Here is a 26415-nt window from a genome sequence, read left to right on the forward strand (position 1 = left end):
GATGTGTGGGGGTGCCAAATGGACAAGGGATAGACTGTGTAGTTAATTTTGTATCACCTTGACTGAGCCACAGAGTGCCCAGATATTTGGTCAAGTAGTATTCTTTGGTATGTCTGTAAAGACATTTCTGAATGAGATTAACATCTGATTCACTAGACTGTGTAAAGCAAATTGCTCTACCCAATGTGGGTGAGCCTCATCCAATCCAATAAAGGCCTGAATAGAAGAAAAAGGCAGAGTAAGAGAAAATTCATTTTCTCTGCCTGCCTTCAGACTTAGACTAGAACTATAGCATTGACTCTCCTGGAACTCTAGCTTATCAACTTTAGATCCTAGTACTTCTGTTTCCATACCTGTGTGAGATAATTCCTTATAATAAATCTCAATACAGTTCTGTTTCTATTCATTGTTTCTCTGGAGAACCTACACTAATACACTACAAAACTATTTCACCACCACAAAAATCACCCTCAAGCTATCCCTTTATATTCATACCCACCCTCCTCTTCCCCAACCCTACCATCCCTAACTTCTGGCAACCACTAATCCATTCTTCATCTCTAAATTTTGTTTTCATTTTGAGAATGTTATATAAATGGAATCACACTGGGGTGCCTGGGTGGCTGTCGTTAAGCGTCTTCCTTCGGCTCGGGTCATGGTCCCAGGGTCCTGGGATCGAGCCCCATATCGGGCTCCCTGCTCTGGCAGGAAGCCTGCTTCTCCCTCTCCCACTCCCCCTGCTTGTATTCCCTCTCTCACTGTGTCTGTCTCTGTCAAATAAATAAATAAAATCTTTAAAAAAAAATTTTTTTTTAATGAAATCACATTATATAACTTTTGAGATTGGCTTTTCTCACTTAAACATAATGTCCTTAAGACCCATCCAAGTGGTGTGTCTATCAAGAGTTTGTTCCTTTCTATTTTGATTAGTATTCCATGGTATGGATGTACCACAATTTGATTAGTCATTCACCTACTGACAAACATTTTGGTTGTTTCTAGTTATTGCCTACTAGAAATAAAGCTGCTCTGAACATTTGTGTATATGTTTTTGAATGAACATAGTTCTCATTTCTCTGGAATAAAAACCCAGTTTGATGACTCAGTCATATGGTAGTTGCATATTTAATTTCTAAGAAACTGCCAAATAATTTTCCAGAGTAGCTGAATGATTTTGCATTCCTACCAGCATGTATGAGAGATCCAGTTTCTCTGCATCCTTGCCAATATTAGTATAGTCACTATTTTTTACTCTAGCTGTTCTAAGAAGTGTGTAATGATACCTCATGGTCTTTGTATTTCCCTAGTGACTACTGATGTTGAACATCTTTTCCTGTGCTTATTTGCCATCTGTGTATACTCTTCAGTGCAATGTCTTCAGGTTTTTTGCTTTTCAATTGGATTTCTTAATTTTTTTACTGCCCATTTTCTAAAAACTTTTTACTGTGGTGAAACATACATAAAACTTATCTTTTTAACCATTTTTAAGTGTACAGTTCAATATTAAGTACATGTTGAGAAATCATCACCACTATCCAATTCCAAACACTTTTATCCTCCCAAACAGAAATTCTGTACCCATTAAGCAATAACTCCCAAATTCCTCTTCCCCCTAACCTCTGGTAACTTCTACTCAACTGTCTCTGAATTTTACTTTTCTAGGTACCTCACGTAAGTGGAATCATTTAATTTTTGTTCTTTTGTGTCTGGTTTATTTCACTTAGCATAATGTTTTCCAGGTTGATCCATGTTGTAGTATTTCACTCCTTTTTAAGACTGAATAATATTGTGTAGATATACTTTATTTTGTTTATCCACTCATCTGTTAATGAATATTTAGGTTCTTTCCACCTTTTGGATATTGTGAATAATGCTGCTACAAACACTGGTGTTCAAGTATCCATTTGAATCCCTGCTTTCAATTCTTTTGGGCATATACCTCCAAGTGGAATTGCTGGACTGGATCACATGGTAATTCTATGTTTAACCTAAGGAATCATCGTTTCCCACAGCAGCTATACCATTTTACATTCTTGTTAGCAATGCACAATTTCTACACATCCTCAGCAACTCTGATTATCCCCCCTTTTTAAATAATACCCATCCTAATGGGTATAAAGTGGTATCTCATTGTGGCTTTGATTTGCATCTCCCTACTGGCTATTGATGTTAAGCATCTTCTCATGTGCTTACTGGCCATTTGTATATCCGTAATATCTTCTTTGCAGACATATCTATTCACGCCCTTTGCCCTTTTTTTTTTTTTTTAATTGAGAGCTAGTGAGAGCACAAGCCGGGGGGGGGGGGGGGGCGGCGGGGCTAGAGGGAGAAGGAGAAGCACACTCCCTGCTAAGCAGGGAGCCCTGACACAGAACACACAGGGCTGAATCCCAGGACCCTTAGGATCATGACCTGAGCCAAAGGCAGATGCTTAACTGACTGAGCCACCCAGGCACCCCTCCTTTGCCCATTTTTGAATTGGATTGTTTTGTTATTGTTGAGTTGTAGCTCTGTATATATTCGGGATATTATTCACTTATCAGATGTAAGCTTTGCAAATATTTTCTCCCATACCATGTTTAGTCTTTTCACTCTCTTGATAGTGTCACTGGATACGCAAAAGCCTTTCACTGTTGAATTCTGAGAGTTCTTTATTCTAGGTATGTCTTTGTCAGATACCTGGTTTACAAATACTTTCTCCCAGTCTGTAGCTTGTTTTTTCATTCTTTTTTTTTTTTTGTAATTCTCTTCCTTTTTTTTTATATTTTTTTATTCTTATGTTAATCCCCATACATTACATCATTAGTTTTAGATGAAGTGTTCCATGATTCATTGTTTGTGCACAACACCCAGTGCTCCATGCAGAATGTGCCCTCCTCAATACCCACCACCAGGCTAACCCATCCTCCCACCCCCCTCCCCTCTAGAACCCTGTTTGTTTTTCAGAGTCCATCGTCTCTCATGGTTCGTCTACCCCTCCGATTTCCCCCGCTTCATTCTTCCCCTCCCGCTACCTTCTTCTTCTTCTTCTTTTTTTTTTTTCTTAACATATATTGCATTATTTGTTTCAGAGGTACAGATCTGAGATTCAACAGTCTTGCACAATTCACAGCGCTTACCAGAGCACATACCCTCCCCAGTGTCTATCACCCAGTCACCCCATCCCTCTCACCCCACCCCCCACAGGGTCTTTCACTGGGGAGAAGTTTTTAATTTTGATGAAGTCCAATGTATTGGTTTGCTTTTAAGTATTATGTCAAAGTACTCTTATCAAGCCCTAGGTCCCAAGTATTTTTTTCTATGTCTTCTTCTAAAAGTGTTATGATTTTATGTTTTACATTTAAATCTATTATCCATTTTGAATTAATTTTTATATAAGGTGTAATGTTTAAGTCAAGGTTTTTTCTTTGCCTATAAATATCCAGTTGCTCCAGCACCATTTGTTGAAAAGGCTATCCTTTCTCCACTGAATGGCTTTTGCATCTTTGCCAAAATTCAGTTGAGCATATTTGTGTGTGTCTATTTCTGGGTAGTCTAACCTGTTTAGTTGATCTATGTGTCTATCCTTCTGCCAGCACCACATTGTGTTGATTATTGTAATATATAATAAGTATTAAATTTGGGTAGAGTGATTCCTCCCATTTAATTCTTCTTTTCCAAAATTATTGTTATTATTCCAGTTTGTCTTTCCATATAAATTTTAGAATACTCTTGTAACTACAAAAAAAAATCTTGCTGGGATTATAAGAGGAATTATGTTAAACCTATATGTCAGTTTGGGAATAATTAACATCTTTACTACGAGTTCCCAATCCATGAACCCAATATGTATCTTCATATATTTGTATTTTCTTTGATTTCTTTCATGAGTGTTTTGTCAATTTCAGTACAAGTCCTGCCCATGTTTTATAAGATTTATACCTAAGTTGTTTTGTTATGATTGTAAATAGTATTACATTTTTTATTTTGGTTTCCATGTGTTCATTGCTAGTATATACATAAAAGTATAATTGATTTTTGTCTATTATCTTGTATCCTGAGATCTTGCTGAACTCACTTTTCTAGAAGTTATTTTGTTGATTTCTTGGAATTTTAAAACTAATTCCTTCATTTTGTTAAAAATAATAAAAAGTTCATTTGTTCGATAAATTATTAGATTGTTTACTTTGTGCCAGATACTGTTCTAACTACTAGATATGGAGGTTACTAAGAAAATTAGGGTTTCTTGACCTCATGGAGCTTAGATTCTAGAGGAAAGAAAAGGACTGCAATTAATTAACAAGTTAATTTCACATGATGGCTAAGTACTATAAAGAAATAAACAGAATAACATAATAGTGTGGTAGATAATCTAGAACTGACCCTATGAGGAGATGACTTCTCAGCAGACTTAAATTATAGTAGCCACAGAAGAAAGTTTCAGTAAGTACAAAAGCCCAGAGACCTGAAAGAGTTTGACCTGAGGAAAAACCATAAGAAGGCCAGTGTGGCTCACATAGTAAGGAGGAGAGTGGTAAGAAAAAGACTCAAGAGCTGCTTCATGTGAAGTCTTGCAGTTAATGGTAGGCACTTGAATTTTATTCTAAATAAGATGGGAAGCACTGAAGGTTTTAAAACTAAGTTGTTAGGTAAGTGTGGTGTGCATTATTTAAATCATAAAAAATATTATCCCACCATACCATATTTCTTTCCATCTTTTTAAAATTTAAAAAATGTACATGAACATAAACTGCATGAAGTGATTATTAGCAACTATTCACAAGATGATTTATTAATCACAGCTCTTTCTAGTCTACACAATGAGTTTGCTTTTGATTCTATAAGGAAATATAAATATCCTGGGTAAAGATAACCTCATAGTAGTGCTGTTGCAGTTGGCCAACTCTAACCACTGCCTTTGAAAATGTCTTTCCTCTTTGCCTATCACAAATATATAAACACACATACATTTTTCACCTAATAGCTATTTATTTAACCTTTCATGCTTTCATAACCTTATCTATAAATTGTAGTCACTAATGTCTACTTCCAAAGTCTGTTTTGAGAACTAAGAATAAATTATACTATATTGAGTTCCAGGCAAATAGAGGGTGTTTAATAAATGATAATTCCCTATCCTGAGCTTTTTCTCATTCACCCCCATCACTTACCTCCTATTTCCAGACCTAAGATAGTTATAAAACCATTTAATTCATAACTGGGGCCTTAGAGTAAATTTTTATACAAAATTTTAAAGCCTGTAGCAATAGCACCTATTAATTCAATGATTAGTGGCACAACACCCTTCAACAAAATCTTTCCATAGACTTTTGAAAATATTTTAAGATATTGAACAAGAACATGGTACTGTATGTAACTTTCAGTTGTGGGATAAAATCAATTATGTAAAGCCAGCTACTTTTAACTGAAATCTTATAACAATAGAAGAGCATATTGTGTACATTCTTTTTTTTACCAATGGCAAAACAGGAAAACATGCTTTGAATATTTTAGCATAAAAACCTACTAAATATTTTATTTCATGCATCTATCACTCAAGAAGTACTTTAAAAATACTGAGTCATGGTGCTTTTGGAAGCCTGACAGTATGAAACTATGTTATCCATATTATGCAGACTGAGAACAACTTGCACTATGTTCTCTCAGACATCTTATTTTACAACATTCAATTTCTCAAGACAGAATATTAACAGAAAGAAAGGTTATAATGATTTGTTAAGTTTTTAACTAACCAGTACTTTTTTCCTTCCTATTTTGGAGTAATTACTTCACTCCTGTTATTCAGCAATCTTCAATCATCTTTAAGTGGCTCCCTAGCAAACCCTCCACTAAGGCTAATTCCAAATCTCTGCTACTCCACAAATCCACAGTCCTAGCATTCATTCCTCTTAATGTTTTACTTTCTACATTATTTTTGTCTTCCAATATGGCACCATTTCCAGTAAATTCCAACTTTTCTCTGTAGTTTTACCGTCTATCTATTTGAAAAGGAAAAAGTTCCAAAGCTATTCCTGTGCTCTAGCATGATTGTCTTTTAGACCAATCAGTTGCCTTATTTCTCTTTTATCTTCAATTTCTTCCTGCAGACTCAGTCTCAAGTTTCCTCTACTCGGCTCCTTTCTCATCTAAACTGCTATTCTTACGATTACCCTAATCGACATGTTAAATATATTGGTATAATCATTTTGTAAATTGGTAAAAGCAAAACAATATTTAGCAAAGTAAAAAATGTACAATTTTGTTCATTTTTCTATTGGAAAATATACCTATCTATTCTATTTCTGTTCTATCTTAAACCATTTCTTTTAAGTTTTGTCATTATTGGAGGCCATTTATGCCTTATTTCACAACTATATTACCCAAACCTGAATGGGGCTATAATTACACAATTTTTTCCAATTTAAAGGCCTCTGATTAAAGCCTATATTCTTATTGTAAATCTTTGGAATTTAACTTGAAAGAAGTACAAGCATGATGACTGCAGCTGTTTACTGTAAACAGTCTTCAATGTCAGCATGCACACATACAGGCAAACCTCAGAGATACTGCAGGTTCAGTTCCAGACCACTGTAGTATGAAGTGAATATCACAAGAGTCAAATAAATTCTGGGGTTTCCCAGGGCATATAAAAGCTACGTTTACACAGTATTGTTGTCTGTTAAGCGTGCAAGAGCTTTATGTCTAAAAAAATACATATCTTAATTTAAAAATACTGTATTGCTAAAAGATGCTAACCATCATGTGAGCTTCCAGTGAATCATAATCACTGCTCACAGATTACCATAACAAGTAATGATTAAAAAGTTTAAAATATTACAATAACCAAAATGTGACAGAGCCACAAAATTAGCAAATGCAGTTTGAAAAGCAGCGCCAATAGACTTGCTTAACGCATGGTTGCCACAAGCCTTCAATTTATAAACCAGGATCTGCAAACCACTATTTACTCTAGTGCGTGAAGTGCCACTAAATGCGGAACTAAAACACTGTGCAATTTTCACCTGGTTTTCTATTTTCAAAGTACTCTTTAATATGACATAGGCAAATATATACCTGTCATTCTTTCTCACCTGCCACCTTTTCCTTACTCTTCCACCATTTTTTGGACAGCTTCTAGTTTTTCAGCGTGCCCCAAAAGCTCACTAAAAGGATAGTTAGAGGCTTGTATAAAACAAATCTCTACCAATAATGACCCTCACTAAATGCACGCAGCTGCCAGTACAGTTCTTACTTTAATAACCACAACACAGGAGAAGGCACTCACATTTAGGAGCCCTAGCTCATCTCTCGATGAACGAACCAAGACCTAAACCATTTCTCCTCAATCACAGTTTTGAATTCTCTTCCTTACTTTCTCCCCGAAAGTTTTGCTCTCGTTCCCAAAACTTTCTCATTCACAAAATTTTACATAAACAGCACTTCCTCAGGCTTTCACGAGTAACCTGACCTTCGCAGAACCTACAGAGGTCGGAAGGTGGGAATACTAGAGTCGTGGCCACTTCCTCAGCGTCCACTCCCGGCCGCGCCTCCCAAAAAACCGCCTGTGACTCGACACACGTTCCCCAATGACGCGAGAGTCGCCGTGCGACTCGACTGGAAGCGGCCGCACCTGCGCAGCAGCGGCGGAGAGGGGCGGGGCGGGGCGGGGCGGGGAGGGGGTCGGAGCGCAGCCTGGAGGGTGGCCGCGAGTTGGGGAGGAGAAGGGGGAGACGGGTAGAGGTGGTTAGAGAGTTGGAGGGGCGGAGGGCCCGAGGGCCGGAGGGCGGGCCTTTCCGGAGGGACCTCCGTCCTTCACTTCCTGTTTGCGGGAACTTCTGAATCCGGGTCAAGGGGGTTCACCTCCTTATCTTCTCCGGGGCTGACCCGGCACTTTCAGTGACAGCGGCTTCTGACTCAAGCCAGGGCTGGATTCATCTTTCGACCTGCTGAGCCCGGACGTCCACACCTGCCTCGGGACACTAAGGCGCGCTTCCTCCACCTACTGGCTGGCAGCCACCGGCCTTGAGTGACCGCCGCCGCCGGGGGTCCTCGCCATCCCCTTCGCGCTGATGCTGAGAGGGAGCGCGGGCCCGGGGCGGCGGCGGAGTGCGAGCCGCTGGCTCCCTAGGCCCGCCGCGGGCGGTGCCGGTTCCGACGCTCCCCAGGCTTGCCACCTCCCGCCCGGGCTTGGATGGGCCCCTCTGCCCGATAAATGTGGCTGCTGAGACTGCGGTGGCGGTGGTCGGTGCCGCTGCTGGTGCTGCGCTCCAAGTTCACCTTTGCCGCGGGACTCTCCTGCCCCACGTCGGGACTGTCGCCCCCCGCTCCTAACCCCCTGGCCCTGGCCTTGCAGTTTGGCGACAATGGACAAGATCCTGGAGGGCCTGGTGAGTTCTTCGCACCCCCTGCCCCTAAAGCGGGTGATTGTGAGGAAGGTGGTGGAATCGGCAGAACATTGGCTAGACGAGGCGCAGTGTGAAGCCATGTTTGACCTGACCACCCGGCTCATCTTGGAGGGCCAAGACCCCTTTCAGCGGCAGGTGGGACACCAAGTGCTGGAGGCCTATGCGCGATACCACCGGCCAGAGTTCGAGTCCTTCTTCAACAAGACGTTCGTGTTGGGCCTCCTTCAGCAGGGCTACCACTCGCTGGACAGGAAGGACGTAGCCATTCTGGACTACATTCACAACGGCCTGAAGCTGATCATGAGCTGCCCATCGGTGCTGGACCTCTTCAGCCTGCTGCAGGTGGAGGTGTTACGCATGGTGTGTGAGAGGCCGGAGCCGCAGCTCTGTGCCCGATTGAGCGACCTCCTGACCGACTTCGTGCAGTGCATCCCCAAGGGGAAATTGTCGATCACCTTCTGTCAACAGCTTGTTCGAACGATAGGCCATTTCCAGTGCGTATCCACCCAGGAGAAGGAGCTGCGGGAATATGTCTCTCAGGTGACAAAAGTGAGTAACTTGCTGCAGAACATCTGGAAGGCCGAGCCCTCCACACTCCTGCCTTCCCTGCAAGAAGTTTTTGCAAGCATTTCTTCCACAGGTAAGTGTCATTATATTCCAGAAAAATCTCTTGGAAATTCAGTGTGTCTCTTAGACACACATCATCTTTGCTTCTCTGCCCTGAAAACATTCTTAATGGAGAACAAGTCTTAATACCCTCATCCAAAGTTTAATTCCCATCCACTTCCGTATTTAGGCTGTCCCTTTGTACCTTTGGGAAAAAAAGAAAGTAGTGTTCCTATTCTAAATGTTGAAAACATTAAGGTCTAAGACCTTTGGCACTAAGTAAGTTGCTTAATTACCCAGCCTCTGCTGAAGTTTTGGAATGCTTTGAGAATGATAGCTACTAAATAAAGCTTCTATTCATTAGTGACTAATGATAGCATAATGATGTTTACCATATTATTATTGTACTGTGACTCTGTCATCTTGGCATTATAAGTTTTTCCCCTGTTTTTTAATTTTCCCACTTTTTTATTCCTGGGCTGTGTGGTTTATTACTGGATTATCACAGTTAACTATGTAGTTTTTGAATACTGACATTTTTTTCTACAATAGTGTACAGGCAGAGAGGGTACAGGTAGAATGAGGGAAAGGAAAGAGTATGAGGACTTAAATAGGTGTTTTTGTACTCAGTGTATAGCCCATGAACTACATCCTTAGAAAGTGGGAAGGAGTCAAGTGATAATTGGCAAGAAAATACTTTCTCACCAGGAATTTTACCTTGCATTTACATTCCTTGTTTGGACTTGGAGCTTTCAGCTCTGTAAATTGTGAAACAATAGACCCAAAACTGTGTTCGCTTCCTCTCTACTTGGTACAACCATTCTCCTTTTCTATTGTTTGAAATTGAACTTGTGAAGGAGGTGTCTTTTATCTTGGGAACCAGAAATAAGAATAGAGTTTTAACAAGCTCCATGTATTCTGATGAATTAAATGTGTTTAGGAAAGAATTACCAACTATATATTTGCAGTATCTGAATTGTTTTAATTTTTTAATTGTAATTTTTCTTGTATTGCCTGTGTTGCTAGAACTGTTAGATTTCCCCAGAACTTTTTCAACAGTGGCAGTAAAGGTGCTTGCCTTGAATTGACTTAATTATTATATAGTTTAAGCAAAGTCCCCTCAAAATTCACCTTAATTTTTTACTTCTTTAAGAGATTTTTTTAAATCTTCCTTAGAGCAATGTAATGACTACTGTAATTAATAGTTACAAGTTACTTTGTCTAAAGTGGGAATTTAAATGATACTTTGAATTTTTCTGACTGCTGACTTACAAATGAATATTTTAACACAACAGTGACTTAATATTAATAATGCAGGAAAATAAAGTAACTTATGAACTAAATATGGTGTAGTGAACAGTAGTTTTTATATTGCAGTAGTTCTCTCTATAATGAGCAATCATTGCTACTCACCCTTCATCTCTCATCTCTGTAATTTAACATTCCTTGTATGTTAGAGTCTACCCATGTGGTAGAGCCTAACAACTGCTTCCTGAGTAACACCTTTGCCGCAAGTACATTTTTTTTTTTTTGTAAATTGTTGTTTCTCTCTAAATACTTCACTTGAACCTCCTTGCCATATTCCTTTTTCTTTTTAATTAAAAAAATAGATACATCATTTGAACCTTCTGTAGCATTGGCAAGCCTTGTGCAGCATATTCCTCTTCAGATGATTACAGTTCTCATCAGGAGCCTAACTACGGATCCAAATGTAAAAGATGCAAGTATGACCCAAGCTCTTTGCAGGTACTTCTTCATGACACTGTAGATGGTGGTGTAGATTTGGGAGGAGGAGATATTTTGTTGTATTTTGTGGGTGATGAAAAACTTAGATGTTTAAAACTGAAATCATAGAATGAAATACATATTCTCCAAACTAACTGGAATGAATTATTTACCTTACTATATAGGTTTGACAGGCCTCCCGGTAATTCAAAGTCCATTTTCAGTTCAGCTTTTTTAATTCCAAAAATATACATGTGTATACACTTACTGTACAGTAAGGAGTTGGTTGGATTATCAATATGTTTTACTAATTTCCTTACTCATTATGGTTTCCTGCAACCTGTTTCTTCTCCCTGGGTTTTTTAGTTTTTGTTTTTTTAAGCTAAGTACATACTTTTCTTTCTCTTTCAATCAGAATCTCTGGATAATACACTCTACCTTTGTCTGTTTAAATATGTTTTTTCTTCCTTATTCTTAAATAGATGATTTGGTAAGATGCAGAATTCTAATTTGATAGTCATTTTCTTTGCATTTTGAAAATAATACTGCATTGTCTTCTGGCATTTATTGTTGCTGATACGGAGTCTGCTGTCAATCCAATTGTCATTCCTTTGTGAGTAGTTAGGCTTTTTCTGGTACTGTTTATGTCTCTTTCTTCTTGATGTCTTTCAGTTTATTCTTATATTTCTAGGTGTAAACTTAATCTTTATCCTCAGCATTTTCATGCTTTTATTAATTCATTTGTTCATTTATTCAAAACGTGTTTACTGGACACTTACTTACCATGAGTGCTAGGCAGTGTTTCAAAACCTTGAACAAATGGATAAAAAAATCTGTCTTCATGAACTTGCTTTCTAGATGGAGAGGAAGACAGTAAATTAGTAACGTATAAGATGTATCCTGATTTCAGAGATGTCAAAATGTGGAAATATACAGTCACTTGATATTCTAGTTTAATTGGCATGACTTTTCCTTCCTTAGTGTACATAAACTAATTATACAACCTAAAATTGATTTTGTTTTAGATTTTATTAAATATGATAATTAAAACTATAATTTAGTATTTGAATAGTGATGAGTGTTTTGGAAAAAAAGTAGATAGGAAGGACATAAAGTATGAGGGAGTGGTTTGCAATTTTAAATAAGATGGGTTAGGAAGGCCTCAATGAGAACATGAAGATGAAGTAAAGACATAAAAGAAATGAGGGAGCAAAGCCTGTGGAGACCTAAGGGGAAGAACATCAATATTGTCTTACAACTCACTAATTTTTTCTTCAAAGGTACCCATTTGTAGAGCTTATTCTAGCTATTGAGTTTCTTTATTTCAATGACTCTATTTTTCTAATTGAGCTTTTCCTCTCTTCCTATTTTTGTTTCACATCTGCCTGGGTTTTTGGAATTTTTTTCTACAGTGTGCACGCACATGTATGTGTATATATGTGGCACATCTAAATAAAATACAAGGATTTGGAACAAAATGGTTTCTGTGTACCTGTTATAAAATTGCAGTCATGACATATAAACTTAAGTATTTATGTTGGATTTTCCAAAAGCTACATGTATAAATTTTACTATCTGTAACACAAACTTTGGGGACTTGGATTTTTTCCACCTTTTCCCCCTTTTTATGTAGTGTTTGAAAAGACCCTTCTCTTCTAGCTTTCCTTCTTTTTTCCTTGTGGTCTTAAATTTAACTGAATCAATTTAGCTGTAAATATTACTTTCAGTTTCTTGTTGCTCATTCTCTCAAAGTTCCACAGATCTATATAAATACTGTTCCTGCTATATGGCCTCTATCTCTACTACTTTCAATTTATGGTTATCTCCTTGCCATATTTAGTGTTCTGTATTTTTGTTTTCATCTTCTTGATAGCTTTGTATTCATAGTTCTTAAAATTCTAGAAATCCTGTGACACCATGCTGTTAGGATTTTCTTCATATTGTCTGTTCTTTTTATTTTTCCTTTTCCCTTTAATTCTTACCACTTTTTCAATTCTCTTATATATGTGGTTGATTTTCAAGTCTTTATGTAAAGTTCTCATTGTTCATTTACTTTTAATTTTAAGAAACGCTCTTATCAGGGCACCTGGGTGGCTTAGTCAGTTGAGCCTCCGACTCTTGATCTCAGCTTAGGTTTTCATCTTAGGGTTGTGAGTTCAAGCCCCACATTGGGCTCCACGCTGGGCGTGGAGCCTATTAAAAAAAAGAAAGAAAGGGCACCTGGGTGGCTCAGTCCGTTAAGCGTCTGCCTTCGCTCAGGTCATGATCTCAGGGTCCTGGGATCAAGCCCTGCATCGGGCTCCCTGCTCGGCGGGGAGCCTGCTTCTCCCTCTGCCTCTGCTGCTCCCCCTACTTGTGCTCTTTCTCTCTCTAATAAATAAATAAAAATCTTTTGAAAAAAAGAAAGACTCATATCCCATCCGTCTCTCCATAATGAAATTCCTTCTATGTCCTATTTAGCAGTAACACTACTTTATCAGTGTGACCTCAACAGCACTAAAATTTCTTTCTCTTTGAGATGAATATATCATAAATTATGTTGTCCTTAAGCAAAATAGGAATTCAAAGAATTACATATTTCATAGCTGAAAGTGAAATTAGAAATCAGTTTGTCCGTCACCTTCAATGCCTAGGTAATAATATCTAACATTTTTCATTACATGCCATAAGTCATTGCAGCAGAGTCTTCTAGTTGGTCTTTTTGCCAGCGTGACTTATACTTCTCTCTCTTCTCTAAGTCATCCTGATCTATTCAATTTTCCCTTCTGATCAACAAACTGCAGTGACTTCCACCCCTTACTAAATCAGGTGCAAATTCCAATTCTTGGTATTTAGCACTCTTCGTCTTAATTTTTCAACCTTTTCAAAACAGCCATGGTATCCAACTTCTGAATTTGTTTTGTTTTTAAAATATATTTGGTAATTAATTTTTACCTATTTGTTTCTAAGGGAAGTTGTGATCCAGTTTTTGTATTGCATTTCTAATTTATCCTGCATGATCCTATTTAACCCATAGTCTATCTGGAGTAATTATTCTTATATTGCAAATGTAACTGAACAGGATAGCAGTGTTTATTTTTATCATACTCCCACCTTCTACTTCCCCATAGTCTATATTTCCCCACACATAGCACTTACCATATTTGAACTGTTATTTTCTGTAATCCAAAGAAATGCAAATACCATACCAGAAACAGATAAATAACATTAAAGTATGAAATTGGCCAGATGTAACTGAAATAATAAGGAATGGGGTACACAAGCACCTTCTAAAAGAGAATGCTGATCCTCAACTCCAGTTTTCTTGTTGCCACAAAGAAATTTGAATTCAGGGGTGCCTGGGTGGCTCAGTCAGTTAAGCAGCTGCCTTCGGCTCAGGTCATGATCCCGGAACAAGGTAAACTGAGGCTGGATCTAGCCATGAAGGTGCCATCTAAAAGTAAAAATTGATTTTATTCTGTACAAATTAAGAATAAATCTATTTTTTTGTCTTTTATAATATTGCCAATTTTAATGTTAAGATTTTCAAGTTGCATTTTTTTTGCAACTTGAATGGTTTCATTTATTCAACAAATTTGAACTCCTTCTCAGTGCCAAGCACTATGCTAAGTACTGGGGATCCACACATTAAAGATTAAAAAAAACAACAACAAGAAGATCACTGCTTTTAAGCTCATGGTCTAATGGAGGAAAGAAGATTTCAAAGTACATAAATTACAACTATAGTTAAATGTTCTTTAAATAGTAAGAAATCAACTCAGTATATCAGGGTTAAGTGTCCTTAAAATTCATGTAGTAACCAATACATGGTGGACAAGATTAGTGTAGTTAACCATAAAAATAACTCATCCTACAATGCCTGTGCCTGAAAGGATTTGGACATATATATGCAAGTCCAATCAAATTGAAGCAGAACTGGAATATAACTAAAGTGTAGCTAAAAGCATTGCATTTATACACTAGCAGAGCTTAGTTCAAACACCAGTACTTCTGTTTATTAATTGTGTAACTATTGACAAATTTCCTAACTTTTCTTACCAATTTGAAAGCAGAAATTGTAACTATTATGTTTTCAGCACTTAACAGAATAACTGTTATGTAATAGGCACTCAAATATTTGTTGAGTGAATGGCTTCTAATTCATGTTACTTCTGACTTGAAGTTTCTTTAGGATGGTCAGGAGATTACGTACATATGGGATAAGGTAAAGAGTGAAGGCTTTTGAGATGGGAAGCTAGAAATGGCGAGGAGAGGAAAAAGCTGATTGGGTGACTAGGTATAATGATTAGATATAATGAAGCTGATTGGGTGTTTAGATATAATGAAGATTAGGTATAATGGTCAAGTGGAATTTTCTACTCTGCTCTTAGATCTGAGCTAAGGGAGTTCTGGCCCAGGGCCCCGTGTTCTGGAGAGCCAGTTTCTTTCTGCTCTGGAGGTACCATTCCCCACAGGGCAGAGTTCACAGAGCCAAGGACATGTGCTCACATACAGTTCTTCTCTCTGAACCACATCTTTTTTTGTGTGCATATTTGTACTAAAAAAATACAAAATGTGTCCTAACATGATTTTTTTAAACAAGAACAGTTTTTAAAAGACTTATTGTCACTTTTTTTCTTCTTTAACTGAACAATATCTCAGATCTTTCCGTGTTAGATCCTCACGGATAGATTCATATAGATCCATCTCATTCTTTAAAACTCTACATGATGTTCCATAGTATATTTAGCCATTCCCTTATTGATGGACATTTAGATTGTTTGCATTTTTCCATATCCTAGATACAGTACTACAGTGAACTTACTCTTTATACACAAATGCAAGTGTCTCTCTACTCCCTGTATGTAGAGTGGCTACAAACTTTTATGAAAATCAGCTTAACAACAGTTAGAATATGTGGAACAGCTGTCAGAGGCTATTTTAATGATTTGTAACCATCATTATTTGAAGAAGATGGCCAGAAAAACAAGAAGGAAAATAAAATATGTGTAGGCAACATAAGGAACATACAGATAACTTGTAATTAACATAAGCATGTGGACTTTGGGCCACTCTGGTTCCATCTGATGGAACATTTTAATCTTAAGAGCAAAAACTTTAAAAAAAGATAACACTCTAGTGTTAATTAGATAGTTATAGCATAGTTATTGTGAAAATAACTGTATCAGTTTTGAACATGCCCATTTTTTTAACATGTTAGTTGCTCTTTTGGGCAGTGCTTTTGTACTTAGTATTTATGTTTGACATTTTGTTCAATTATTTATTTATTTATTGCCACATATGTTGATATTTGGTAGAAAAGAGGCATTCACAATGAGTATTTCCAGTGTCATATATTAACTCATGTAGTCTTCAAATCAACCCTGTAAAATAAACATGTTTATCTATAATCTACAGATAAGGAAACTGAGACACAGAGTTTAAGTAACTTACATAGGTATTAGGGCCCCCCAACTAATAAATGGTAAGTTGAGATTTTGAAACCAGATCACTCTGATTTTAAAAACCTTTTTTTTTTTCTCACTACTATTTCTTATTGTGTAATCCCCAAAACTGGATTATTGGATCAAATACTATGAACATTTGACCCAAATGCTTTCCAAAAGGGTTGTACCGCTCTTCATTGTGATTGATATTTAACATTAAGGACAGTCTCCATCACATCCCATATTACTTTGTCTTTATTTCCATTAAACTGAGTTGATATTCAAGAAGAACACTCACTAATTCAGTATGAGGCCATTTAGTGTATTTACACATTCAGTGCCCTTTATCTATGTAAAGCTTCCTTTCTTGTCTTGGTATAGTAGGATAATGAAAGGGATGAAAAGACCTGTTTCACAACTCAAAATAGTCATTTTTAACAGTGCATTTCATATTTAGACTGCAATCACCAGAAAGGAGAAATTTTGTTTCCATGTATCTTAGCCCAATAGCTACATTTGAACTGTTCTTCTTTCAGTAAATTTGCCTTATAAATTCTAGATAGCACTGTATAGAATCAACTTAAAACTGCATTTATGTGAAATGACACTTTATCAGAAATTCTTTTTATTGAAATATGTAAGAAACTGTCAGCTTACAAGATTGGAAACTCCTTGATTACAAGCATCTTTATACTCATTTCTGCATCTTGAACAGTGCTTTTCACAAGCAAGCTCAGTAAATATTGAGTCACAAAAGAAGGGGTTATCTACTGTAACTCTTGTTATTCCTAACTAAAAGACGTTGAAAATATTTTCACGACTGATAGTTTTGTTTTTAAATTTTCAGAATGATTGACTGGCTATCCTGGCCATTGGCTCAGCATGTGGATACATGGGTGATTGCACTCCTAAAAGGACTGGCAGCTGTCCAGAAGTTTACTATTTTGATAGATGTTACTTTACTGAAAATAGAACTGGTAAGTGGGAGTATATAAATCTCTTAGAATGAATGGTCTCAATCTTTTAATCTTTGGGTAGTCCCTTATAAAGCATGTTGAATATGTTCTTGTTTTTGGTTTGGTTTTGAATCATAATTTTGAAATAGAAATTAAGAATGGTATTTAAGTATAGGTAATTAAAATAATTTTGCTGTTTTCGAGTATCTGATATGAAAACCTATTCCTCCCATTATCTCTTAAATCCCACTAATCAAGCTTTTACCACCATTAGTCTACCAAAACTATCTTTGACACCAGTGCTTTCCCGTATTGCTAACCTCAGGAGTTATTGCTCCGGCCTCCTCTTATTTGACCTATAAGCAGCATTTGACACACTTGATCACTCCCTCTTGAAACACTTGCCTCACTTAGTTTTTGTCCTAGTTCTCTTGGCTTTTGTCCTAGTTTACTGGCACCTCAGTCTCCCATAATGGATCTTTCTAACTTTAGAGTGCTTTAGAGTTTCATTTTTGAGCCATTTTCTTCTCAGTCCATTCTCACAGCATATGTGTCCCATGGTTTTAAATAATGTTTCTAAGTTAATGACTGCCAGGTATATATTTCTTGTTCATTATTTTCCCATTAACTCCATAATCATGTATCCAAGTGTCTATACTTGAATCTCAAATTCAACTTATCCACGATCTAATTTCTGATTTTTCCCTCCCAGACCTGGTCTTCCCCATCCTAAATAGCGACTCCATCCTACTCTCCCAGGACAAAACCTGAAAGCTATCATTCTTTCTTTCCATTCTCTCTCAGCCCTTATCCTACAAATCCTATCGACTCCACCTTTAAAATGTCCAGAATCCTACCACTTTTAACCAGCTTCATCAATACCACCGTGGTCCAAAGCCCTCATCATCCCTTGCTGTACAGATTGCAGTAGTCTCCCTGCTCCTGCCCTTGGGCCCCTACAGGTGTCACACAAGACCTACATGATCTAGCCCACTGCTGCTTCTCTCCTCGAGTCTCCCACTATTATTGCCTCAGTCTCTGTACTTTGCTTACACTGCTCTCTTTGCTCTGTCTTTAGTACACCAGGCTGGAGACCTCAGGGCCTTTGTAGTGCTTGGCCTTTGCCTTGCTTATTATGCTCTTCTCCCAGGTATCTGCAGGCTTACTTTCATTTCCTTCAGTTTTTTATAGTCAGATGTCACCTTTTAAATGACACATTTTTTTAATACCCTAATAAAATAACAGACCCATTTGCTACTCAACAGTCCCTATTCTTCATACCCTGTTTTCATAGTACTTATCTCCATGTTACATTTTATTGTCTACCCACCCCAGAGACAGTAAGCCCTATCAAATTAGAAATTTTTTTTAATCCACTGTTGTATCCTCAGTACCTAGAACAATGCCAAGCAATAGTAGGTACTCAATCAATGTTTGTTGAATGAAATCGAATGAAGCATGGGCCAAGGAACAATTACTTTGTAGGTAAGGCTTGACAGATTTGTATTTGATCAAGGGGTTTTAAGAGTTTTTTAGGCCACTATATTCCCTTGATCTCTGTCATGTTGTTATTTCCCAACTTTCTCTCCCAAAGTGATGTATTATGGTAGAACTTTCCAGGAAGGGGAATAGTCACATAAATATTTTTGGTCCAAGGAAAATAACCACTGATTGCGTTAATGATTTCCCTACAAACTCATAAGGTGGATGTCTTATCTTTTTTGAAGGTTTTTAATCGACTTTGGTTTCCTCTTGTGAGACCTGGTGCTCTTGCAGTTCTTTCTCACATGCTGCTCAGTTTTCAGCATTCTCCAGAGGCTTTCCATCTGGTAAGTTAGGACACAAGCTTTCTGCACTGAAGAACTTTGTGTTAAAATTTAGTTTAATATGGAGTCACATTTGTATATAGTGAAAAAGATTATAGGTTAGTCCTGAATCTATTTTCTTGTAGCTTTATGATTTCTTAGAAAATTGAGGTTGTGGGATTTCCCTCCAAAGAATATATTTTCACAATGTTTTGAGTCTCACCAAAACTGCCGCACTTACAACCACTATCAGCGGTTGAATATTATTGCTCTACATGAGAGATGTCACGTGTCAGTGTCACTGATGGTTGTCTGTTGCACGTAGAACAGTGTAGAAGAAAAATGCTTTAGAATTTCAGAAATGTGAAAACATCAGGTGTTGTTTTTTCGCCCCAGAATTAAGACTTCATTCTCTTCCAACCCATAATGTACAAATGCTATTAACTCTACCTTTAAAATATATCCAGAACCCTACGACTTTTAATGAGCTACATCACTGGTTTTGATCTGATTTGATTTGACTTCAGTTCTTTGATTATCAGTCATTACATGTGGAAATGACAAAATGTTATTTTGAGAACCTGTCCATTTATCTATCTAGTGTATCACAGGAAAGCAGTGCTTTATGTGGTTATTTGCTTCTCCTAGGGTCTGATCCCCAGGACTAGACTCTCATTATTAGTACACCCACAAGGTAAATATCTTAGGAATGCTGACCCAGTACAAGCAAATTCAAGGGAGACTGATGAAGAAGTGCTGAATTCCAGTTGTTGATTATTAGCTAGAAATAGAACTAGCCTCAAAGAACCACATACATACTTAGGCTGCTTAGTGCCTCACTACTACTGAAGGAAAATCTGTAGGCTTTATAGAAAGTAATCCTTATCAACAAGTAATTATATTATACATTGTCACTTAGAATAGGTTTTTCTGAGAATTTCTACAGTTAATTGCATAATTGATGATCTTGACCATCAACCAATAACCTTATATCTGTCACATAAACAAAACTCAAAACTTGAGCTAAGATAGCATGTGTACTAGCTAAGTCTAATAAGATATAGAACATCAATCATTTGTGTCTGTCTTCAGGCACAATCATGTGTGGGCCATTTGAGAAAAGGTTTATTTTCAGATTTTCTGAGAAGGAGATTCTCTAACTTACTCATCCATTCTAATGCTTATTGCTCTTCACACTGAGGACATTTCTTAATCTCTCTGATTAGCCATTTATGCCATACTCTACATCTGTTTTTTTTTAAAAGATGGAGTTTTTTAAAAGATGGAGGATATCTCCATATGTTGTATTGCTTTTTCTGAAAAAAAAAAATAGTTAAAATAAAAATGGTTGACTCTGAAATATTTGGCTTATTGAAATATTGATATGAAACCATTTATTTAAGGATTAAGTAGATCTGAAATTGAAAATTGTCATCTGGCTTAGTAAATTCTAAAAACTAAGATCTAATTATTGCCTCCATACTGTGTATAGCCTGACTGGCTACTCAACTAAATTGAACTTGGGCATCTAGTGGTGTGTCATGTAGTAGTTAAGTCAACTCTAATTCTCGGTGAAGGACACAGGTTTAGAAGTTGTTAAATATGATCAATAACCTGGAATCACCAACATCGTTATTCATGGCATTTTAGAGCAAACCAAGATTGATGTTATAATATGTGTTATTATAGACCAAATCGCTTTTTATATGCTTCTTATAAGTGGAAAGAAATTTATTTTAAACAAAACATCAAAGTTTCTAATAAGTTATACACATTTTCTCAAATAGTAACTTAAATTTAGTGAGTATTACAGTAAATGTCCACAAATATTTAGATTTGCTCACTCAAAAAAAAATCAACTTTCAAGCAGTTAGAAGGTAATAGCTTGCTTGGACATATATTTATATGCCTGTGAAGAACTTAGTCTCATTTCTATGTTAGTAATAATTCTGACCATATAGGATATAATAGTAGACAACTATATTACCTGATTGCAAAGACCAGATCTACACTAGGAAGGCTTTTGGAAGATTTGGAATTATAAATTAAATAATCATTTTTTAAAATTATTTTCTCTTCTTCCATTTCTCTCTCTCGTTTCACTTGTGAGGAAACAAAATAATTTTGGATTTCTGCTACTTTAGCAAGAGAGTATCTGATAGATACGGCTTTATGGAGCAGAACTATAATTCAGCTTTGTTTAGAAATGAGAGATGAGAACAGTAGAGTGAACTTATATTAGGAACTGATGGTTTCATGGTCAAATTAATACCTTTGATGGAGGTAAGAACAAAGAAGGTAGTGCAAAAGTTAAAATGCGATTTTAAGACTTCAAGCATTAAATCAGAGCAAAATGAGAATAGCACTGTTAATTTAAGAATATGATTGTTCCTTTTAGGAGGAGGGAAAGGGAGTTGATCATGATGCTACTATAATTGTTGTTATTGCCATTTGGTGATAAGACAATAAGCCATAACTTCACTTTTATCACAAGTTAGCAACCAAAAAATGTTCTACAAATAGAACATAATATTATTAGAAGCCTTTTACATATGAAGTGTAAATGTGTATTATTAGATTATGATTAATAATTAATTGGAACAAGGATACCACTGCACTAATGGAATGAGCCATTTCTGCAAAACCAAATTTATCTTGTTAATAACCTCTTGAATATGTGATGACTCTATATTGACTTTAGTCTAATTTTATAATGAAAGGACACTGTTGTGCTTATTATCAATACTAAGTCTTCTGCGTGTTTTCGAACAATGAGCATTTTAAATTTCCCTTTTATTTTTAACTCCAGTTTCTTAAAAATAATAGAAATTTCTGATTCCATTTATTTTTAGAACCATCTCCTCCTTTTGGAGGTGGGGAATTGAAGGCATTAATAAGGATAACCATGCTAACATAAGACATCTTCCCTATACTTATCTAAAAGAAGAGCCTGAGCTGTAATTTTAGTTATTTTAGTTACTTTCTTGAAGTAGACTCTAAAGTGCAATGTACAGTGTTTAATTCTTTCAAGTGAAAAATCTAAAATTCACACTAGATGGAGCTCTTAAGCTAATTCTAGGTTTATATTTTAAAAGTTTGTTCCTATTAAACAATCTGGTAAATATAATAGTCCTAAAATTTTTCGACTTAACATTTTTCAGAATGGTAGAGGTGACTAAGGCTTCTATTTTGTACCTTAGTTTGTGTTTTAGATGGTGTATAAGGGTAAGGAGAGGGGTCTTAATATGGAATTAAAATTATATGTGACTTTGAAACTCAATTTACCTTGATATTCTAGAAATTTTAACTTCATAACTTTTTTAGAAAAAGACTGACTGAACATACGGAAAAGTACTTGCTGATCATGTAACATTTGCATTCCATTTGTAGGCTAGAGAATTTGTTGCCATTTGTATAAGTGGAGGAATGTTTGTCTTTTTGTCTTTTTTCTCTTCAGATTATTCCTTACATAGTTAATTTGGTTCACTCCTTCAAAAGTGATGGTCTGCCTTCCAGTACAGCTTTCTTAGTGCAGTTAACAGAACTGATACACTGTATGATGTATCATTATTCTGGATTTCCAGATCTCTACGAACCTATTTTGGAAGCAATAAAGGTATGATGGTAGTTGCACCAATATTTGTACATCTGCAGACCATGATGTGATAGATGAATGTAGTGAAACATTTCTATAACTATTCAATTTACTATTCTATGGTAATATGCTTTTTATTTGAAAAATGTAATTGGAATCAGGGCTCATTAATATTTGGGAGTAATCTCCTTCTTATTTGTTATAACTAATCTAAATAACCATATTTCTTCAGTTCTACAGTGCCATCAATTATAAGGCATATCTTTAAATTTATAACAGCTGCTGGGGAAATTTGTTTAAAAAGAAGTGCTACATTAAGTGAATACATACGATGTCCAGTATCAGAATTGTTAAAATATTTTTTTTTAAGATTTTATTTATTTATCTGGGAGAGAGAGAGAGCGCATGAGCAAGGGGAGCGGCAAAGAGAAAAGCAGCGGCAGACTCCCCACTGAGCAGGAAGCCCAACATGGAGCTTGATCCCGGGACTCCTGGATCATGACCTGAGCAGACGCTTAACGGACTGAGCCACCCAGGCTCCTATAGTAGTGTTAAAATATTTAAAAACATCTTAGAATCAAGAAAAGGCAATTCAATAAAATATTTGACTTTGTTTCCTTACTTGTTTTTATTCCATTTTTGCTATGGACTGTTCATGAAGATCCATATTTTATAGAATCTTTACTTGAGCTGTTTGTGAACTTACCCTGTTTTTCAACCTTATGTAGATAGTAGACCTAAAAAGCACTGATTCTGTTTGTCTTAAAGAATGGGTCACGATATACATACTTCACTCTTAAATTTACTGCATAATCAGGGTGTCGCAAAAGAATTGGAAAATTTGGGGCGCCTGGGTGGCTCAGTCGTTAAGCGTCTGCCTTCCGCTCAGGTCATGATCCCAGGGTCCCGGGATCGAGTCCCACATCGGGCTCCCTGCTCGGCAGGAAGCCTGCTTCTCCCTCTCCCACTCCCCCTGCTTGTGTTCCTGCTCTCGCTATCTCTCTCTCTGTCAAATAAATAAATAAAATCTTTAAAAAAATAAAAAAAGAATTGGAAAATTTGCCTCAGGCAGACCGAATTAGAAGTTATTAGAAATCAGTTCTATTAATAATGTTCCTTTTTGAGATCTGAAATACAAGATAAGTCTCATCTTTTTTACCTCTTCTGTATCTGAAATGAATACAAAGCTTATTCTTTTTACTATGTAGCTAGCTAAATCAAACTGATTTTGGTTGAACCCAAAACAAGACTATTGAGCAATTAATGTATTCCAGTAGTGTGACATTTGACCCTCCAGAAATAAATGTTTTTATGTATAGGAGCATTTTATCTTGAACTTAATAGTAATGTTAATCTCTTTCTACGGTGTCTCTCTGTGAAGATAGATGAAACCTCTTCCCATTAATTGCCGTTTTTCAGTGCTTTACATGTTGAGAACTCTGACAACTGAAATAGGCTCAGAAGAAGCAAGGTTCTCACTCCTAATCCAAGGGCAACACTTTTCTATTAGCTGTCAACAACAAGAAAGTTAAGAGATAAAAATTCCTTCAGAAAGTATTTTCTGAGGTCTAAGTACCAGATGGTAGTAGCAGTCAAAAAAAAGGCTTAATGATGTTACCAACTTTCATTATTCTCCATTGCTCTATTCATGCTTGAAATCACTTAGATTTAAAATTGTATCTCAGGGCATCTGGGTGGTTCAGTCCATTAAGCTTCTGCCTTTGGTTCAGGTCATGATCCCAGAGTCCTGGGATCGAGCCCCGCGTTGGGCTCCCTGCTCACTGAGGAGCCTGCTTCTCCTTCTCCCTCTGCCGTTCCGCCTGCTTTTGCCTGCTCTCTCTCTCTCTCAAATAAATAAATAAAATCTTTAAAATAAATAAGTAATAAAATTAAATTGTATCTCAAATATCATAGAGCAGATAAAAGAATCTGTATCTTTTAATAATTTTCTATATTGTTAAACATGAGATCGAGTTTTATTTTTCGAAGTCAGAGGTCATTGTGCTTAGGTGCTTTCATTTTTCATCCCGATTACTTTGAACTTTTATTTCTAAGGGTTAATATTGAGTAAATAGTAGTAGTGAATGAAAAGGAGATATTTTTTACTTTCACTAGAAAATTTGAAAGCAAATTGTCTAGGTTATTCAGTTGTGTGCTAATTTAAGTCCTCATTCTAGTCCCTTTGAGTAGCATTGCAGTATACTCTCTGACCTCCCAAGTTTTATTCTGAAACATTTTCCTGCCACATTGGAAACATAAATAGTTCAAGTGTGACTTGAATTCCTCGTTCTTGAATATTTCTTAACTTGATAAACTCTACTTTTAGGATGTACTTATTAATTTTAGGAGACAATTATTTTTGCCATGTAATATAATGTAACTTTTTCTGATGACTGGTCAAGTATTAGGGGTGATTTCAAAACTAAGTGGAAGAAAAAAAAGGTTAAATTTAGTCAGTGGAAGAATCTTTATGGTGTTAATTAATTTAATAACAAAAATAGTTTATATTTTTAAGCTATTTCTCTTCTTGATGATCTACAGGATTTTCCTAAGCCCAGTGAAGAGAAGATTAAATTGATTCTCAATCAAAGTGCCTGGACTTCTCAATCCAATTCTTTGGCCTCTTGCTTGTCTAGACTTTCTGGAAAATCTGAAACTGGGAAAACTGGTCTTATTAATCTAGGAAATACATGTTATATGAACAGTATTATACAAGCATTGTTTATGGCTACAGAGTAAGTTTAAAATTGAACCTTTTTTGTTAACTGTAGAAATTGATGCATACTGATGAAATGTAAGATGGTGGGATTGTCTTCACATTATTTCTTATAAATGGCAGAAATATTAATATTTGTATATAATTGCCTTATTTAGAAATGAAATTGCTTTCAGTGCTCAGGAACTATTAAAATGTTAACTTACATAAATTCTACTTTATGTTTATATTATATATTGCATTGAGAATCTTTTGAATTATCCTGGCTGGATATTTATTAGTATAACAGAAGGATTAAGTGGGCTTATTCCAAAGAGTTTAAGTGTCCTCAAGTACTAATTTATTATTATTCTATAAGACAGTGTATTTTTTTTAACCTATATATCTTTTAAGGGAGTTACAGTTAGTTTTTTCTGCTTGTAGATATTTTGCTGTTTATCAGATTGATAACTTCTTTGTTACTGTGAAAGAAGCTTAAGCTCTGTTTCCCTCCACAAGTTGTAGACACTGAACAAATTTACAAACATATATGTTCCTTTGTCCTCTTACAGATTTACTTTCAAATTCATTTTCTTTTGCAGCCAAGCAAATATAAAATCAGAAGTTGTTAGCTATGTGATTGCTATCTGTAAAAGTACAAAATAATGATAAACTTTTCCTAAGGACAACAACATGGTTGGATTTTTCTCTTCATCGCCAGGAGAGTATTTATGGAACTTGACCAAAGGTCTTTACAAATTGAGTTCCATGGCTTTGTAAGTTTTTATGCCTACCTAGAATCATAAACGAAAAGATGAAGAGTTAGGTTTATTTTATTTTCTGGACCCAGAATATACTCTCAACACTAAGGTGTTTTTTTGTTTGGCACAGTGTTTTATTTTTTTTTATTTGTTTGTATTTGAGATTTTTAATTTTTTTAAAAAAATGTGTACACTTAGACACAAGTGATACTAAGCATGAAACCAAATTCAAATCTGTATGTCACCACCAGATGTCATCTAGTCCAGCCAGATGATAGTGAAAGGAGAGACCCAAAGCAATTGTAACTAGCAACAGCAATTCAAAGAGTCATCTTATTGAATAAGCCAACGATACTATCTAAGAATAGGCACATAGCATATTTTATTTCTTTGGTAATATGTGAATTCTTTGTGGTTTAAAAAAATAAATTTAGAAGTATATGAAATAAAAATCAGACATAA

General features: G+C 36.2%; 1 protein-coding gene and 1 long non-coding RNA gene across 5 annotated transcripts in view; one reads left to right on the forward strand and one right to left on the reverse strand.

Annotated features, from left to right (window-relative positions):
- Positions 1-7664, reverse strand: part of LOC123848208 (uncharacterized) — a 239536-nt gene extending 231872 nt beyond the window's left edge. The window contains exon 1 of the long non-coding RNA XR_006791704.3: positions 7463-7664. This is a non-coding gene — a long non-coding RNA (uncharacterized LOC123848208). The remainder of the gene's footprint in view (positions 1-7462) is intronic.
- Positions 7665-7710: 46 nt separating this feature from the next.
- The window catches only part of USP38 (ubiquitin specific peptidase 38), a 32384-nt gene continuing 13679 nt past the window's right edge, over positions 7711-26415 (forward strand). For 3 of the 4 annotated variants that reach the window (XR_010409574.1, XR_010409575.1, XM_045880392.3), the window contains exons 1-6: positions 7711-9024; positions 10601-10736; positions 16989-17118; positions 18825-18926; positions 22360-22518; positions 25039-25232. Coding sequence is in view for 2 of the 4 variants with exons in the window: in XM_045880392.3 (XP_045736348.1) it covers positions 8343-9024; positions 10601-10736; positions 16989-17118; positions 18825-18926; positions 22360-22518; positions 25039-25232 (1403 nt within the window). In the remaining 2 variants the exon portion in view is untranslated. The remainder of the gene's footprint in view (positions 9025-10600; positions 10737-16988; positions 17119-18824; positions 18927-22359; positions 22519-25038; positions 25233-26415) is intronic. The other variant, XM_045880393.3, reaches the window with a different exon arrangement.

Source organism: Mirounga angustirostris, unplaced genomic scaffold (genome assembly GCF_029215605.1).
Source record: "Mirounga angustirostris isolate CCGP_5_RB_7025 unplaced genomic scaffold, mMirAng1.0.hap1 SCAF_2, whole genome shotgun sequence".
NCBI lineage: Eukaryota > Metazoa > Chordata > Mammalia > Carnivora > Phocidae > Mirounga > Mirounga angustirostris.